Source organism: Pseudophryne corroboree, chromosome 6 (assembly GCF_028390025.1).
Source record: "Pseudophryne corroboree isolate aPseCor3 chromosome 6, aPseCor3.hap2, whole genome shotgun sequence".
In the NCBI taxonomy this organism is placed as follows: domain Eukaryota; kingdom Metazoa; phylum Chordata; class Amphibia; order Anura; family Myobatrachidae; genus Pseudophryne; species Pseudophryne corroboree.
The window spans coordinates 455628427-455647276 of NC_086449.1; the positions used below are offsets into that span (position 1 = coordinate 455628427).

An 18850-nucleotide genomic window follows, 5' to 3' on the forward strand; every position below is an offset into this window, starting at 1 on the left:
CTCTGATAATGCCAGACAGTGTCTTTCATATATTATCACAGCCTCCCATTATATTCAGGAGGCGGCCAAAGCGTCTGCTACGTCTATTCAGGCTCGCCGGATTCTGTGGTTGTGGTCCTGGTGTGTAGATCTGGACTCTAAAAAGACCTTGGAGGTTATCCCTTTTAAGGGAGACATCCTTTTTGGGGAAGTTCTGAACAAGATTTTTGATGACTTCGCGTCTGCTAAAACTGCATGTCTGCCGAGTACTAATCATTCGGCTCCGAAGGCTAAAAGTACCACCTTTCGTTCCGTTCGACCTCCAAGTAAAGCAAAGGGTCAGGTGTACCCAAACCAGGCTCGCACTTCCAAAACCTCCAAGCACAAACCTAAACGTTCCTGGGCTGCCCGTCAGCCTGCTTCCAAACCAGACAAGCCTGCTGCATGACGGGGCGGGCCTCCTCCTGGTGGATCCCAGGGTGGGAGGCCGAATTCTACGGTTTGCTCAGGTATGGTTACAGACCACTTTAGACGCCTGGGTAAGGGAAGTCGTCACTCACGGATACACCATCTCTTTCAAGAAACGTCCCCCTCGCCAGTTTTGCTCAACAAATATCCCTTCGGATACGGTGAAAGCAAAAACTCCATTTGGTTGTACAATCCGTCGTGGACACAGGAGTTTTAGTGCCGGTACACCATCTCTTTCAAGAAACGTCCCCCTCGCCTAGTTCCGAAACTGAATGGAACCTCACGGCCCATTCTCAACCTCAAGTCTTTGAACAAATTTGTGAAGGTTTCCAAATTCCCTATGGAAATTCTTCGCTCTATTGTTCTGGCCTTGGAGCCCAAGGACTACATGGTATCCCTGGACATTCAGGATGCTTACCTACATATACCTATTGCCATGCCACATCAGCAGTACCTACGGTTTGCTATTGGCAACCTACATTATCCATTCCAGGCCTTACCTTTTGGACTGGCTACGGCTCCGAGAATCTTCACCAAGGTCATGGTGGTTTTGACGGCTCTGCTTCACTATCACGCTATCAGGATCCTGCCGTATATCGACGACTTGTTGATCCTGACGAATTCCCCAGAGGTTCTCCTTCGTCATCTGGAACTGACAGTCCAATTCCTGAAAGCCCACTTGTGGCTCATCAACTGGAAGAAATCCTCCCTCTTCCCTGCTCAAAGCATGGTGCACCTGGGGGCATTGTTGGACACGCACACAACCAACGGTTGTTCTGGTCTCCGGAGAAGGTCCTGAAGCTTCAGGACAGGATAAGATACTTCCTTTCTCGCCCAAGAGTGTCGATACACTCGGCGATGCAAGTACTAGGCCTCCTGGTGTCTGCTTTCGACATTGTAGAGTACGCTCAATTTCATTCCTGCCCTCCGCAGAGATTAATCCTCTCCAAGTGGGATGGTCTGCCTCACCGGATCAGATCTCGCATGATCTCCTTGACTCCAGACGTTCGTCTGTCACTGAGCTGGTGGCTACAGGACCAACAATTGAGCAGGGGTCGTCCCTTCTGGATCTCCAACTGAGTCCTTCTAACGATGGATGCCAGTCCACGGGGTTGGGGCACAGTGTTGAAGCAACACTCTCTCTTCAGGGTCGGTGGACCAGGGAGGAATCTCGCCTCCCGATAAATATTCTGGTGTTGCGGGCAGTGTTCAATGCTTTGGAACTTGCCCTGCCTCTGGTACAGAACAGGCCTATTCAAGTACAGTCGGACAACGCCACCACAGTGGCGTACATAAATCATCAAGGTGGCACTCATAGCCGCATGGCGATGTTGAAAGTGTCAAAGATTATTCGATGGGCGGAACACCATCTGCCAGCCATATAGGCAGTGTTCATTCCGGGTGTCCTCAACTGGGAAGCGGACTTCCACAGTCATCAGGACGTACACACCGGAGAGTGGAGCCTTCATCCAGAAGTATTTCAACTCCTAGTGGACAAGTGGGGCCTACCACCTGATGGCGTCTCAACACAATCACATGGTTCTGGTCTTCAGAGCAAGGACAAGGGATCCTCAAGCAGCGTTCGTGGATGCACTGGCAATTCCATGGAACTTTCGGCTGCCATACGTGTTCTCTCCGGTGTCACTCCTGCCCAAGGAAATTCAGAAGTTCAAGCAAGACGAAAGAATGTTGATTCTACTTGCTCCAGCGTGGCCCAGACAGCATTGGTTCTCAGACCTGCAGGGTCTCTCGATAGAGCGTCCTCTTCTACTTCCTCAACGCCCAGATCTCCTCGTTCAGGGCCCCTGTGTATACCATGATTTGTCTCAACTGGCTTTGATGGCGTGGCTCTTGAAGCTTCAGTCCTGAGGGCCAAAGGTTTTTCTGAGGCGGTCATTCAGACGATGTTGAAAGCCCCCAAACCGTCTTCGGCTCGGATTTATTATAGTGTCTGGAATTCTTACTTCACCTGGTGTGCGGCTAAGAATTATGATGTATACAAGTTCAGTACTGCCAAACTTTTGGCGTTTCTGCAGCAGGGCCTGGAATCAGGCCTTCGTCTGGCCTCCCTCAAGGTTCATATATCTGCCTTGTCGGTGTGGTTTCAGAGAAAAATTGCAACTTCTGCCTGACGTTCATACCTTCACACAGGGTGTTTTACGAATTCAACCTCCTTATGTCCCTCCTGTGGCTCCTTGGGATTTGTTGGTTGTTCTGGATGTCCTGCTATTACCAACAAAAGGGTTTCAGACTTGGGTGCCTTATCCTGTAGGTCTCCCTTTTTGATTTTTCACTGTGACCGTGCGGTTCTTAGAACTCGCCCTGGTTATCTACCTAAGGTGGTGTCATCTTTCCACCTTAACCAAGAGATTGTGGTTCCGGCCTTTGGATGTGGTACGGGCTCTCCGTATCTATGTGATGAGAACAGCCTCCCTTAGGAGATCTGATTCTCTCTTTGTTCTTTTTGGTTTTCGCAAACGTGGTTGGCCTGCGAGTAAGCAAACCTTGGCCAGATGGATTAGAATGGTGATTGCACAAGCTTATGTACAGGCTGGACTTCCAGCTCCTGCTACTATCAAAACCCATTCTACTCGATCTGTTAGACCTTCTTGGGCGGCCTGCCGTGGCGCGTCCCTAGAAAATTGTGCAAGGCAGCTACGTGATCCTCAGTGAACACGTTCATCCGGTTCTATGCCTTTGATACTTCCGCCTCCCAGGATGCTTCCTTTGGACGCCGGGTTCTTGTGCCAGCTACAGTGCGTCCCCTCCCATGAGGAACTGCTTTAGGACATCTCCGATGTTATTCCCTGTGGAATACCAGTGTACCCCACTGCAGAAAAGTAAATTTATGGTTAGATCTTACCTTTATTAAATCTCTTTCTGCGAGGTACACTGGATTCCACAGGGCGTCCAGTCTGACGCACTTAGCTTCTTTGGGTTTGTATGGCATTAGCCGCTGGTACCTTCTCCTGTCGTGAGAATGTGGTTTGCTGTGGCTACTAACTGTTATAGTCTCTTTTACCTGCTACTGCATTGGGCTGGTTAACAAAACGGAGTTCCAGTGCCTGGAGGCAGGGATATAGAGGAGGCGGTGCAGTGCATCCTGGGAACAGTCAAAGCTTTAGCCTGTTGGTGCCTCGGATCAAGATCCAACTCTACACCCTGATGTTATGCCCTGTGGAGCCCAGTGTACCTCGCAGAAAGAGATTTAACAAAGGTAAGTTCTTACTATATCTATCTTACTATATCTATCTATCTATATATCTATCTATATATCTATCTATATATCTATCTATATATCTATCTATCTATATATATATATATATATATTATTCTAAGAACATTTAGTGCCCAAAGCATTAATTAAAATATGTTTAGTTGCCCAAAAGTTTGAGGAGTGTGGCTAGTACAGGAGATTTCAGTGACTGAGAAATAGACAACACAGAGACATTTTGCAGGAGTATTATAAATAAGACTTTTCAAACTGATGACATTTTAAAAGGAACATTGGCTAAGGTGAAGACTTGGGGTTAAGGCAGTGGTTTCCAAACTTTTTTGAATTACTGCGCCCTAGAATATCAGAATTTTTTTCACGGCACCCCTAGGCCAAAAATTTCTTATTGAGAAATTTAGAAAGAAATATTACATTAAGTAGATTGCGTTTATTTGGCATCCTTAGGGTCAGTTGTGTGGTGAGGGACAAGATTTGCTTCTGTTTGGCCACACATTTTATGACTGGCAGCCACCAGCACTGGTTTTGCCTATTATATTGACCATGAATAATTTGAATTGGTCCTGGACCACCAACCCAGGGCACCCCTGCAAGTGTTCCGAGGCACCCCAAGGAGCCACGGCACACAGTTTGGGAACCTCTGGGTTAAGGCATCATAACTTGAGGCAATTGCAAAAAACAAACAAAAGAAAAATACTTTCCAAACCTGTCTGTAATGAATCTACCCACAGTCAATTGTTAGGCCCCGATGCAAAACAAAAGTACATGACAGCATAAGTGGATTCTATCTCCCAGGTTATCCAGTCTTTTCTGTAAAGAGCAGATCTTTAGCATATGCACATCAGCAGTGTTTTTAAGAAAAACCCCCACAGATGTTAGAGCCTCTCCTCGGAGCCCCATAGCAGCCTCACCCACTGCCATCGTCAACATGCAAGGTGCAACAAATGAGCTAATCTAGGACAGGAGCAAGCAATGTCTGTCAAGCTAGGATCTCAAAGTCCTATTAAAATGTATTATGTTTCCATTTCCTCTTTATGAGATTGCTGGTGCAGTTCACTGTATTTTCTGTATATTTCTAATATGTAAGGGCTAAGTACACTGTATTAGCTTTATGTGTGTTCTGTGTCTCTGATTTACCCCAACAGCTTCAGTACACTGTTAGCTTTTAGGGAGGAAAGGGGGGGATGGGCGAGCAGAATGAAGCCACTTGCTCTCACCACAGGTTCTACTCCCACTCTGAGTGTCGTGGACAATAGTCCCTGATGGTCGGCTTGCTGACCGTCGGGATTTTGAGGCTTGGGATGCAGTAGGAGTTATTGTGACCGTTTGTCACACAAGTGTATCCCTTCAAAACAGATAATTGAAAGCAATTTCTTTATGTGCACTTCGTCTGTCAAACCAATTATATGTAAACGTGGCACCTGATTCGGTGTACTGAAAATTCTAGCTGAATAATGTCTGTACGTGGAGCCTCAACAAAGCTTTCTACTTTATCACTTTTATGTTCAGTTATAACAAAAATACTTGTGTTGTAAAACATGGCTTAATAGGTCATGTTAACGGCAACAGCCTTGTTCGTATTCATTAGATCCATTTTTTGCAGCAGGATACACTGGTTTCCACAGGAAAACATCGGGGTGAAGAGTGGATCTTGATCCAGAGGCACCAACAGGCTAAAGTTTTAGGCTGTCCCAGGATGCATTGGGGCCTCCTCTATAAACCCCGCCTCCAGGCACTGGAGCTCAGTTTTTGAGTTGGTGCCTGTAGCAGTAGGTCACCTAACAGGAGGGCTGCACTGGGCAGCCCTGAAAAAGCTTTCTAAGAAGATTTCTTCTCTGGGCTGTCAGCGCTGTATGTCATGGTGACACTTCAGCGCTGAAGCTCCATCACCTCCCAAGCAGCGTCGCATGCTCCCGCTGCTCAGTTCCCGGGTACTTGTGGCGGAGATGCTCCGACTTAGGTACATGGTCGCAGACGCTCTCCTGGTTTGCGTGGCTGCTATGGAGAGGAGGTTAGAGGGTTCCCCAGGCGGGCCCGCCATTAAATCCGTCCGTGACCTAGGGAGACGGGTCTCGGCACTGGCGTGGACACTGTCTCTGAGCAGAGATCCCAAGAGGTTAATGGCTCCTATCTCTGCTGACAGGACACTGAGCTCCTGAGGGTGATGATCGCAAGCCCACGAGGCGACCGCTCTCTCCCGCAGCATGGCCACCACCGCCTAACTGAGCCAGAAGATGGAGTGGCGAGTAAGACACCGGTGCCCCGGTAAGTGGGTCACCGGCGGGAATGGCGGCACAAGGGTAGGAGCGCAGCTCTGACAGGCTGCGCTTCGGAGGGCTCAGCGGTACTTGTAGTGCGACGCTGTGAGGGGCGCCCTGGGCAAGCGTAATACCCTACACTGGTCAAGATAGCTTACAAGGTCTAACCCACGGTTTGCTGCAGATTTACCTCAAGCCAGTATAATCTCTTAAGTGCGGGAAGACTCGCCATTACAGGGGGCGGAACTTCTTCCTCAGAGCGGATCCAGCACTCACCAGCGCCATTTTCTCCCTGCAGATCACAGCTACAGAATGCTGACTGGGAGCTCTGCCCTCCACTTAACTCCAGCTATCCTCTGCGGTACCAGGGTGTTATAGACAGTTAGACGGGGGGACTGAGAGATTAACTGTTTAATCTATTAAGGTTATTCAGTCGGTGCCGGCTGGTTTCGGCCTTTATCTCTTCAGACTTGTCTTCCAAAGAGCGTTCTTTGGATGTGGTAAGGGCTCTACGTATTTATGTGGAGAGGACTGCCTCTATCAGGAGGTCAGATTCCTTTTGTACTGTTTGATTTCCACAAACGTGGCTGGCCTGCAAATAAGCAAACTTTGGCCAAATGGATTAGAATGGTGATTTCACAAGTTTGTGCAGGTTGGACTTCCAGCTCCTGCTGCTATTAAAGCTCTTTCTACTCATTCTGTTTGACCTTCTTGGGCGGCCCGCCGTGGCGCACCCATAGAACAATTGTGCAAGGTGGCTACATGGTTCTCTGTGAACACGTTTATTAGGTTCTATGCCTTTGATACTTTCGCCTCCCAGGATGCTTCCTTTGGACGCTGAGCTCTCATGCCTGTTAAGACGCGTCCACTCCCTTCAGGAACTGCTTTAGGACATCCCCAATGTTTTCCTGTGGAAATCAATGTATCCTGCTGCAGAAAAGGAGAGTTATGGTAGACTTACCACTGTTAATGCTCTTTCTGCGAGGTACATTGGTTCCACAGGGCGCCCACCCTGACGCACCTAGCTTCTATGGGTTTGTATGGCATTAGCCGCTGGTACCTTCTCCTGTCGTGAGAATGTGGTTCTATGTTACTAACATCTGCCTTCTCTCCTACCTGCTCCTGTATTTGACTGGTTAACGAAACTGAGCTCCAGTGGCTGAAGGTAGGGTTTATAGAGGAGGCCCCAGTGCATCTTGGGACAGCCTAAAGCTTTAGCCTGTTGGTGCCTCTGGATCAAGATCCACTGTACACCCCAATGTTTTCCTGTGGAACTAATTTACCCCACAGAAAGATATTTAACAATGGTAAGTCTACCATAACTCTCCTTTTAGTGATCTTCCAATTCTTATGTACAGAAAGGGCCAGGAAAATGTCTGCTGTAACCCTGATTTAAAAAGAAAACCCAAAAATGAAAATTCAGTGCATATAAGTAATGAAAACAAATAATAAAGCTATTAAAAATGGATGAAGCCACAGACAGAGTTTGAAAGTGGAGAGAACGGAGTCCTCCCGATAGCTCAGAGTAGTGCTTGGAGGATCCTATCAAACTGATATGGGGAGTTTGTAATGTTAATTGCGCTTAATCTAGAACTGTTCAATCAGCCTAATTGTTTCTGTCAACAAATTCACAAGGCAAATCTTTCTGTGGGAATTTCTAAGCAAAATTATGTTCAAGTTGAGCAAGATTGCAGGTTTTTAGATCTGCTCTATTGTGTAGAAAACCAAGCTACAGGTAATGTCAAGTTTAAAGTAAGACCTCATTTAGCTCATTGTGATTTGTTTTTCCAAAGTGTTGTTCCCAGAAACTGTGATATTACAATCTCCACAAGTCCTCACAACTGAGCTCAACAAACAGACTCTCACCCAGCAGGAAAATCAGGTAAATTAAACAAAATCTCTTGTTGGTAACGAGCCCTATTGATTTAGTGTACAATAAGTAGTTAGCACCATTGTTAGGAACAATTGAAAAGATTGCATCATACGTTCCTTGGGTTCATGAATCAGAGTGCACAGGTTTCCGTAGCCAGGATGAAAAGAATGTTAAATAAACAGGGCTAAAAGAACTGCTGCAGAACGTGGAAAAAATATTGTTGTTTTTTTTTTTTAAGTGACATCAATCCCCTCACAGCCATTTAATAATAGATACACAGAGCAGCGATATAATGTCTTATTCCGTGATTGTCAAGAAATTCCCAGCACACAAAACTGACATGATTACTTTTGGCAGATGGCACTGTTCTCCATTTAATAACTACAGTGCTCTCCTTGTTCAGAGCTCATTTTGAATGTGATGTATTTAATAGCTGTGAATTACTGGTGTCTGCATTGTTTTTGTGCTCTGAGCTGTACAGCTATAAATAAATTGCCTCTTACAATCCATCTGCATTCCCCTCTCCCTCCCATATGAGACTTTTTAGTTTAGTTTTATCATGTTTAAGGAGTGAAAGCTCCAAACAAATAAGATAGTGTTAGCCTTGACAGCTTCCAACAACTTGAGGAAAATTATTGCAAAATCCTTTTCTGTGTTTGTGGAATGTGACCTGGGTATTCACTCCTGCATACTGTGCTGTGCTGTTTTTATGAGCCCTGAAATGTTCCATACAGTATATGGCTAAACACTATGCACACACTCAGTAATGTTTTCCTGTCTGTGTGATACCAGGTTTTGTTATGAAGTACTTTGCCTTTTCATAGAAAGACAGACTATGTTGTATTTCTCCAATTCATGTACTGCTGCTCTGCTTGAGAGCTCTGTAATTTATGCAAATGCTAGGAATACACAAGGCACCTCTCAGTGTCATGTAATTACAGCACAAATGTACTTCCCTGTTCTATCCCTTTCAACAAACCTGTGCTATTATCTCATTTTTTCTATACAATCTGATTTCCTGGGTAATGTTTCCCGACGTGTGGAGCTTATGTATTTTGTCATATCAAATCCCTGAGCATTATTATATTTATGTATTAAACGCCCACATCTTCATTGCAGTTTTGGAAGCCATGTTAACTCACTTTAAGGGAGTGTAGAAATAATGTTACAGGCACATTAAAGTACATCTAAGTTGTCTTCTAGAGTAGAGATGTTACGAACTGTCACAATTATATAGCCAAACATTTCTTAAGCTCTAGATAAAAACCTGGAGATATGTTAAATAAAAACTGGGATAGTAAGGCAAACCTTTTCGCTGCACAAAACTTGTTGGTGGACTGAAGGAGCATGATGGGCACAAGTAGCATACACTGAACTGCATAGTAATTGTGTACAATGCACACTAAGGTATGTTGTGTTATGCCATAGGAACTTTGACATATACAATTGAGAATGGTACATTTTGCCTTTTCATATTGGATGACCTTTCATTTATGTGGAATTATAGGCACATTATTTAGCTTGATGTTCCATGGCCGCCACTCAATCCGCTTTATCGACACACTGCACAGAGCTTTCATTAATGTGTCTCCAGATTGTCAGTCTAGGAGAAATGGCCATTGCTGGTGAGGAGTTTCTGTGTAGGAGTTGTCTGCTTGTTGGTGGAAGGAAATACAACATTAAATTATTTGGTTGCACAGTCTTAAATTATAGTATCAGCGCTCTCTTATCCTTGTTATAAGGTGTGTTAAAATAGTATATGTTTGAGGTATACCAGGTACCTATTGGGAGCCGCTTCTTAAAGTGACCCACACAGCTAATCTGGTGACACACATCCTTTTAGGTGTTACTATGTATATTTTTTTCTAATGAATGACTAGATTGGTTTTAAATTATAGTGCCTGTTTTAGAACCTGCTAAACATTTACCATCCACAAACTCTTTTGTCACTTGACCTGTCTGCTTATAAGTGATTCCTCCCTAGAAGGAAATGGTGTATTTCATGTGTTTATAATTCATCTATGATCTTCCCCAGCAGGGTGAAGAAGAGTACAGATCCCACACCCGCAAGAAGAATTCTGTGTCCATAAGTGACATGGTGACGGTGGCGACACAGACTAGCAGACAAGGTTGGTAAATTCATGTGTTCTAAAACTTTTTTTTTTTTGTAATCTGTTGTGACAACAACAGAGGAATCTGGCAGTAGAAAAAACAAATTGCAGGCACATAGACAGTTAAGTCACATTATTAGGACCATAGCCAGTGTAACGCCTGTATGCAGTACGGACGGCAGCTAGACGGGCTGAACTGTCATTTTAGACATACGCCTGGTAGCCCCCTGGTTCATTTTACGATGAGCTGCTCCACTGTAGTGTGTCAGTCGGACCTCACGCACCTTTGTAGCAGTCGTTCACTTCTCACATCAATGGCATGTGGTGCTCCACAGTTTCCATGTCTGTTATTCACAATAGTGTTGTTAGTCCAGTCACGATACACCTTCACCACAGCAGCACGCGAACAGTTCACAAACTGCGCTGTTTTAGAGATACTGCCTCCCTTGGCCTGAAATCTGATAATCATACCTTTTTGTAACTCTGATAAATTGCACTTTTTACCCATGACAGTAACGAGTGATGTGTGCAGACGGCCTATTGCACATCTTATATCTCCACCAAGCCAGCGCACGACATGTGACGTACTTCATGGGCTACGCGCTGCCAACATCAAATGTAGGAGGTGGTCATAATAATGTGACTCGACAGTGTATGTAATGTGAATAAAACAAACATTACACTGAATGACCATAAACACATGTAATAAGACATAATGTTATTACTTCTTTGGGTTCCATAGGCTCCACAGGGGAGAAAATGGGGTGTAGGTTGTGGTAAAGGACCGGGTACCAAACAGTTGAGCTTTTAGGTATCCAAAGATGCTCCGGTCCAAACATACCCCACCTCCATGCTCAGACATATCACTTTCGTATTTGTGTCAGCAGGAGCCGTATCATCGTTTAAACAGTGGGGCTGCTACTAAGCTTATTTTATGATTTATTTTATTTTTAGTTTAACAGATAAGAGTAGTAGCGCAAGGCTGTCCTGTGGACCCCAAAGCTGCTGCTCCATCACCCCCTACCAGTGCCGAAACTCCGGAATGCAGGCCTAGTATTTCCAAGCGTGGCTCACTCAGGGGACCCCAGGACTGTGAGCCGGCACTGGGGGGAAACCTATTTCTTGTTAGCAGTCCATCCCCCCGTCACAGGAGACAGACCTAAGGAAACTGATGTGGACACTGGTGCACCAGGACTCCACCAGACCACCAGGACCTTTTACTGGGACAGGCAATCTTTAATGGGGCCAGAGTACCAGGTAGGTAACACCAGCATAGTGAAGGCCAGCACTCTGCCTGTGGCCCCTCCTCCAGCTCAGGGCACTATTCCATGCAGTCTTCCTGCTGCTGATCTGCTCCTCCACCACCTCAAAGACCTCAGGCAGCCATTTCAATATATGCAGCTACAGGTCTCCGGGAACGCTGGGTCCAGTCTCCCTGTATACATCTCCAAGGAGCCAGGTTATACAGCACTAATATCCTCCAGGCTACTGCTGCTGTGTAATTGATTCAGTGCCCATTACAGTGTATTTAAATTGTATTCTGCATTGTATGTGACCTGTGCTAGCGCTGCTGTCTGTTCTTGTTACTTTTCACTGAATATACCTATCCCTTCTGTTTCTTCCCTTTTACCCTGGGACTAGGTGTTTAAGGTTTGCTACAATCTTCACTGCTTTCTGAGTTGCTGACGTTCATCACAGCACTGTGTTGTTGCACACTCCCTGTTGCCATATTGTGTGCAGAATTTCCCTTGCAGTTATGTCTAGCAAAGGAAAGGGTCGTAAAGAGGCTGAGGCACCTCTATTAGTATCATGTAAGTCCTGTTCGGCTGTTTTATCTCCTCAGGACATTTTGCTAGATGATTATGCATCTCTCCACTTTGCACCAACAGCCTTGTGTAGGTACCCCCCTGGGCTGCTTTCTCACAATTGCTGGGTCAGACAACCCCTGCGATTACACCCCTATGGGTTTTCCTCAGCAACTGCATCCTCTCATACCGATGCCTCAGCCTATGCCTGTCCCTGCCCCATCCCCCTCCTGGGTGTATGTGCTTTCTACCTCTGTACAAAGCCTAGCCATTGCCCTCTAAGACCACTAGGTATCCTGTCCCTTCCCAGTCTACACATACTGACACTGCAGCAGCTTCTAGCGAGGACGAGGATGCTAATGCTCTCTTTCTGAATTTCCCTACAGGGAATGAGGAAAGGCAGTCCCCATTGGATGTATCTGCCTTGGAAAGAGATGCAAAATATATCGCTCAAATTGAGGAAGAGAAGCCTGCTCCTGAATCTAAACATTCTCAGCTATTTAAGGGCTTGATTCATTACCAACTGCAAATGTGAGATTACACTCAGTGAGCGATTATTGGCAGTCTGTGCATGCACTTCGCGAAGGGCAAAATGCGTTTGCCTTGCGTATACAGCCTAATTGTAAAGAGTACACATTTTGATAGGAAGTCACCGTTTGTGGGAGGTAACGTGGCGTTTGTGGGGAGTGGTTGGGAAAACGCAGGCGTGTCATGGCCGTTTTCGGGGAGTGTATCTGATGTCATCTGCAAATGCTGCATCAAAACATGGCGCTCAGTGCGACCACATTCTCATTGATTTGAGTATGATGGGGTCAGCTGCAAATGTCGATGGTGCTCATTATTTGCGTATTTATTGCGAATCTGCTAATGCACACGCAGATTTGCAAGTACATTGGTGGGCGTCTTTTATCCTTTCAGGGCGTCTTTTGAAATACGATTTTTAGCAAGAGTAGATTTGTGAGAATCACTATCTCAGCCTCCATAGCGATCTGTAACGAATCAGGCCCTAAGTGTCAAAAGATAGTCAAAGGTGAATTTCCTCAATCTTATGGAACTCAGGCATGCAGCCTGGAATAATCCTGGTAAAAAGTTTCCGCTTCTCAAGTGACTAACTTTTTTCAATCCTGTTCTAGCATCTGACTGTACTAAATGTGAAACTTAATACAAAACTTGAGGAACTAAATGGACGCTTCTGTGGATATGAGCTGAGCCTTAAATGACACTTGGGTTCCCCTAGTGGAAACAAAAAGACAGACAATAAATGTGGAGGTAGTGTCACATGATTGGCGCTATCCACTGAACCAGTATAAGCAGGAAAGATGTAAAATAGCAAGATGCAAATTGAATTCAAAATTACAGACAAGGATAGACAATAATAGAGATGGCACTCTTTTAGTGACATTAAGTCTGTAATATAGGTTAAAGAAAAGTCAAAATCCTACCAAGTATGATGTGTTGGAGCCGCAGGTGTAAATGTGCAGAGTAACCAAGTTCTCTCTGCTTATGGCTCCAAAGCTTGAACTGAAAAATTTCCCAGGATGGTCGGCGGTATTCTTCTTTATAGTAATCACAGATGAAGCATGTCAACACATTTCGAGACACGTTGGCCTTTCTGGATTCCGGATTGGGTTCTTCTTACTATGGATGCCAGCCTTTGTGGATGGGGCGCAGTGACTGAACAGCACACCTTTCAAGGTCGTCTGACCTTCAGGCGATATACATTGCCCATCAATGTTCTGAAACTTCAGGCGATATACAGAGCTCTCACTCTGGTGCAGGATCTGCTCCAGGGCAAACCGGTACAAATTCAGTCCTACAACGCAACAGCAATTCAGTCCAACAATGCCACGGCAGTGGCCTACTTCAACCATCAGGGCGGCACCCGCAGTCAGTTGGAGATGCAGGAGGTAGCTCACTTTCTCCGGTGGGCCAAATACGGTCTTCCTCCCAGGAATTCTCAACTGGGAGGCGCACTTCCTCAGCCTGCAGGACGCATGGTCTCTACACCAAGAAGTCATCCAGCTCCTGGTGCACAGGTGGGGCCAACTGGACATAGACCTCATGGCCTCCCGTCACAACTACACGGTTCCTAGGTACGGGTCCCGAACAAGAGATCTTGAAGCAGTCTTCGTGGTGACACTTCTGCCTGCCGTAAGTCTTTCCTTCAGTCTCCCTTCTACTGCAAGTTCTTCGGAAGTTCAATCAGGAAGGAGGCACCGTCCTCCTGGTAGCTACAGCATGGCCCAGGTGTCACTGGTTCTCCGATCTTCAGAGTCGATCCATAGATGCCCCCTTTCACTTCCTTTGCAACCAGACCTGCTAGCTTAGGGTCCCTGTCTCCACCTGGAACTAGCCTGTCTATCTTTTGATGGCGTTGCTCTTGAATCATCCATCCTAAGTTCCAAAGTTTTCTCTCGCTCTGTGGTTCAGACCATGCTCAGAGCGTGTAAACTGGCCTCTGCTCGTATCTATTACCGGTTTTGGCATACCAACTTCCAGTGGTGCGCTGCCAGATGCCACGACCCTCTGGTGTTTAAGGTTTCCTGGATCCTTGCCTTTCTTCAAGCTGGATTGGACCTCTGACTCCGTCTGGCCTCTAACAGTGCACATATCTGCTCTGTCCGTCTGGTTTCATTGCAAGATTGCTCCACTGCCAGATGTTCACACTTTTCTCCAAGGTGTGCTCCATGTTCAACCTCCCTATGTCCCTTCGTGGCTCCTTGGAATTTGTCAGTGGTTCTCAACACACTCCAAGAGCTTCCGTTTGAACCCCTGGAATCAGTGGATCTCAAGTGGCTAACAGAGAAGACTCTTCTCCTAGCTATTGCATCTGCATGGCAGGTGTCTGATTTGGGGACGCTCTCTTGTCGCTGTCCCTTTCTGATTTTATTAAAGGGACAGGGCGGTTCTTCGTACCCGGCCTGTTTACCTTCTTATGGTAGTGTCTCTGTTTCTGGATCTCTTGGCATGTGAGGCTTCCCTTGATGATCTCTGTGCTCTCCGGATCTACGTGGATCGTACCAGTTCCGTTAGAAAATTGGACTCCACAAGAGGGGTTGGCCAGCTGACAAAAAGACTCTGGCCAGGTGGCTTTGCATGATTATCTCACAGGCATACACGCAGGTTGACCTTCCTGTACCTGCTACCTTCTCTTCTCATTGTGATCTTCTGTCCTCACCTTCCTCAGGTTCTATGCCTTTGATACATTCGCTTTCCAGGATGCTTTCTTTGGACGCTAGATTCTTCTATCCGCTCAGGATTGTCACCTCCCTTGAACAACTGCTTTGGGACATCCCTGTTTCCCCTGTGGAGCCTATGGATCGTTATGGTAGATTTACCTTAGTTAACTCTTTCTTCAAGGTTCATAGGGTCCACAGGGCACCCACCCTGACGCACCTGGCATCTATGGGTTTTCTTCTCTTGGTCACCAGTTCCCTTCTCTGATTTGTGAGTGTGTGTTCTTGTGTGTCCCATATCTATCTTCTCTCCTATCCTGCTTCTACCTTGGGCTTGTTGATGAAACTGATCTGCCTGAGCATGGAGATAGGTAATAGGGGAGGGAGGGCGGGCCAGAGCATCTTGGGATACCTAAAAGCTTAATTCTTTGGTGCCCGGTCCTTGTACAGGTCGAGTCTCTCAATGTCCAAAATGCTTGGGACCAGAAGGGTTTTGGATATTGGATTTTTCTGCAGTTTGGAATATTTGCATACCATAATGAGATACATTATCTTGGGGATGGGAACCCAAGCTGAAACACAGGATATATGTATGTTTCATACACACATAGCCTGGAGATAGTTTTATACAATATTTTTAATTTTGTGCATTAAACTGTGTGTGTACATTGAGCTGTCATAAAGTAAAGGTGTCCTTATCTCAGTCAAAAGAAATCCGTATTTCGAAATATTTTATATTTTGAGTATGGGAAACTCCACCTATACCCTTTTTATTTTCGGGGGGGCTTTTTTTTTTTTTTTATAATTTTAAATGATTATTCAGTAAAATACTCCTGAGGTTGTGGTGGTTGTTGTTATTATTGCACCTAATATCCATAATTTCTTTGAAAACTCAATAATACATGCTTATAACAGGTTGGGTATGAGCGACCAGCGTCTGGGATCCCGCCGGTCACCATACAGACTCCGGGATCCCGAGGTTTAGAATGGCAGTGGGTGGGTGGGCGAGCACAACTAAGCCCTTTGTGGGCTCGTGGCATGCCGACTGTCAGGCGTTCTGATCCCGGCATCAGTAATGTGACCGGTGGTTTCCTGACCGCCGGTCACATAACTACATCCTCTTTTCTCGGACGTCCTAGTGGATGCTGGGAACTCCGTAAGGGCCATGGGGAATAGACGGGCTCCGCAGGAGACTGGGCACTCTAAAAGAAAGATTAGGTACTATCTGGTGTGCACTGGCTCCTCCCTCTATGCCCCTCCTCCAGACCTCAGTTAGATTTCTGTGCCCGGCCGAGCTGGATGCACACTAGGTGCTCTCCTGAGCTCCTAGAAAGAAAGTATATGTTAGGTTTTTTATTTTACAGTGAGACCTGCTGGCAACAGGCTCACTGCAACGAGGGACTAAGGGGAGAAGAAGCGAACCTACCTGCTTGCAGCTAGCTTGGGCTTCTTAGGCTACTGGACACCATTAGCTCCAGAGGGATCGACCGCAGGACCCGTCCTTGGTGTTCGTTCCCGGAGCCGCGCCGCCGTCCCCCTTACAGAGCCAGAAGCATGAAGATGGTCCGGAAAATCGGCGGCAGAAGACTTCAGTCTTCACCAAGGTAGCGCACTGCAGCTGTGCGCCATTGCTCCTCATACACACTTCACACTCTGGTCACTGAGGGTGCAGGGCGCTGGGGGGGCGCCCTGAGCAGCAATAAAAACACCTTGGCTGGCAAAATAATCACAATATATAGCCCCAGAGGCTATATATGTGATAATTACCCCTGCCAGAATCCATAAAAAAGCGGGAGAAAAGTCCGCGAAAAAGGGGCGGAGCTATCTCCCTCGGCACACTGGCGCCATTTTCTCTTCACAGTGTAGCTGGAAGACAGCTCCCCAGGCTCTCCCCTGTAGTTTTCAGGCTCAAAGGGTTAAAAAGAGAGGGTGGGCACTAAATTTAGGCGCAATATTGTTTATACAAGCAGCTATTGGGGAAAATTCACTCAGTGATAGTGTTTATCCCTACATTATATAGCGCTCTGGTGTGTGCTGGCATACTCTCTCTCTGTCTCCCCAAAGGGCTGTGTGGGGTCCTGTCCTCAGTCAAAGCATTCCCTGTGTGTGTGCGGTATGTCGGTACGGCTGTGTCGACATGTTTGATGAGGAGGCTTATGTGGAGGCGGAGCAGATGCCGATAAATGGGATGTCGCCCCCTGTGGGCCGACACCAGAGTGGATGGATAGGTGGAAGGTATTAACCGACAGTGTCAACTCCTTACATAAAAGGCTGGATGACTTAACAGCTATGGGACAGCCGGCTTCTCAGCCCGCGCCTGCCCAGGCGTCTCAAAGGCCATCAGGGGCTCAAAAACGCCCGCTCCCTCAGATGGCAGACACAGATGTCGACACGGAGTCTGACTCCAGTGTCGACGAGGTTGAGACATATACACAATCCACTAGGAACATCCGTTACATGATCCCGGCAATAAAAAAATGTGTTACACATTTCTGACATTAACCCAAGTACCACTAAAAAAGGGTTTTATGTGTGGGGAGAAAAAGCAGGCAGTGTTTTGTTCCCCCATCAAATGAGTGAATGAAGTGTGAAAAAGCGTGGGTTCCCCCGATAAGAAACTGGTAATTTCTAAAAAGTTACTGATGGCGTACCCTTTCCCGCCAGAGGATAAGTTACGCTGGGAGATATCCCCTAGGGTGGATAAGGCGCTCACACGTTTGTCAAAAAGGGTGGCACTGCCGTCTTAGGATACGGCCACTTTGAAGGTACCTGCTGATAAATAGCAGGAGGCTAGCCTGAAGTCTGTATTTACACACTCAGGTACTAGACTGAGACCTGCAGATAGTGCTGCTGCAGCGTGGTCTGTAACCCTGTCAAACAGGGATACTATTTTGCGAACATAAGACGTCGTCTTATATATGAGGGATGCACAGAGGGATATTTTGCCGGCTGGCATCCAGAATTAATGCAATGTCCATTCTGTCAGGAGGGTATTAGAGACCCGACACTGGACAGGTGATGCTGACTTTAAAAGGCTCATAGAGCCTTATAAGGGTGAGGAATTGTTTGGGGATGGTCTCTGGGACCTCATATCCACAGCAACAGCTGGGAAGAAAAATTTTTACCTCAGGTTTCCTCACAGCCTAAGAAAAGCACTGTATTATCAGGTACAGTCCTTTCGGCTTCAGAAAAGCAAGCGGGTCAAAGGCGCTTCCTTTCTGCACAGAGACGAGGGAAGTGGGAAAAAGCTGCACCAGTCAGCCAGTTCCCAGAATCAAAATTCTTCCCCCGCTTCCTCTGAGTCCACCGCATGACGCGGGGGCTCCACAGGCGTAGCCAGGTACGGTGGGGGGCCGCCTCAAAAATTTCAACGATCAGTGGGCTCGCTCACAGTTGGATCCCTGGATCCTTCAAGTAGTATCTCAGGGGTACAAGCTGGAATTCGAGGCGTCTCCCCCCCGCCGTTTCCTCAAATCTGCCTTGCCGACAACTCCCTCAGGCAGGGAGGCTGTGCTAGAGGCAATTCACAAGCTGTATTCCCAGCAGGTGATAGTCAAGGTGCACCTACTTCAACAAGGACGGGGTTACTATTCCACACTGTTTGTGGTACCGAAACCGGACGGTTCGGTGAGACCCATTTTAAATTTGAAATCCTTGAACACATACATAAAAAAATTCAAGTTCAAGATGGAATCGCTCAGGGCGGTTATTGCAAGCCTGGAGGAGGGGGATTACATGGTATCCCTGGACATCAAGGATGCTTACCTACATGTCCCCATTTACCATCCTCACCAGGAGTACCTCAGATTTGTGGTACAGGATTGCCATTACCAATTCCAAACACTGCCGTTTGGACTGTCCACGGCACCGAGGGTCTTTACCAAGGTAATGGCAGAAATGATGATACTCCTTCGAAAAAAGGGAGTTTTAATTATCCCGTACTTGGAC

At 46.6% G+C, this 18850-nt stretch overlaps 1 protein-coding gene across 1 annotated transcript in view; it reads left to right on the top strand.

The window, feature by feature from the left end:
- The window catches only part of MOV10L1 (Mov10 like RNA helicase 1), a 432265-nt gene that overhangs the window by 240538 nt on the left and 172877 nt on the right, over positions 1-18850 (top strand). Inside the window, exons 12-13 of the mRNA XM_063929997.1 lie at positions 7731-7819; positions 9846-9939. Of these exons, the coding sequence (XP_063786067.1) occupies positions 7731-7819; positions 9846-9939 (183 nt within the window). The remainder of the gene's footprint in view (positions 1-7730; positions 7820-9845; positions 9940-18850) is intronic.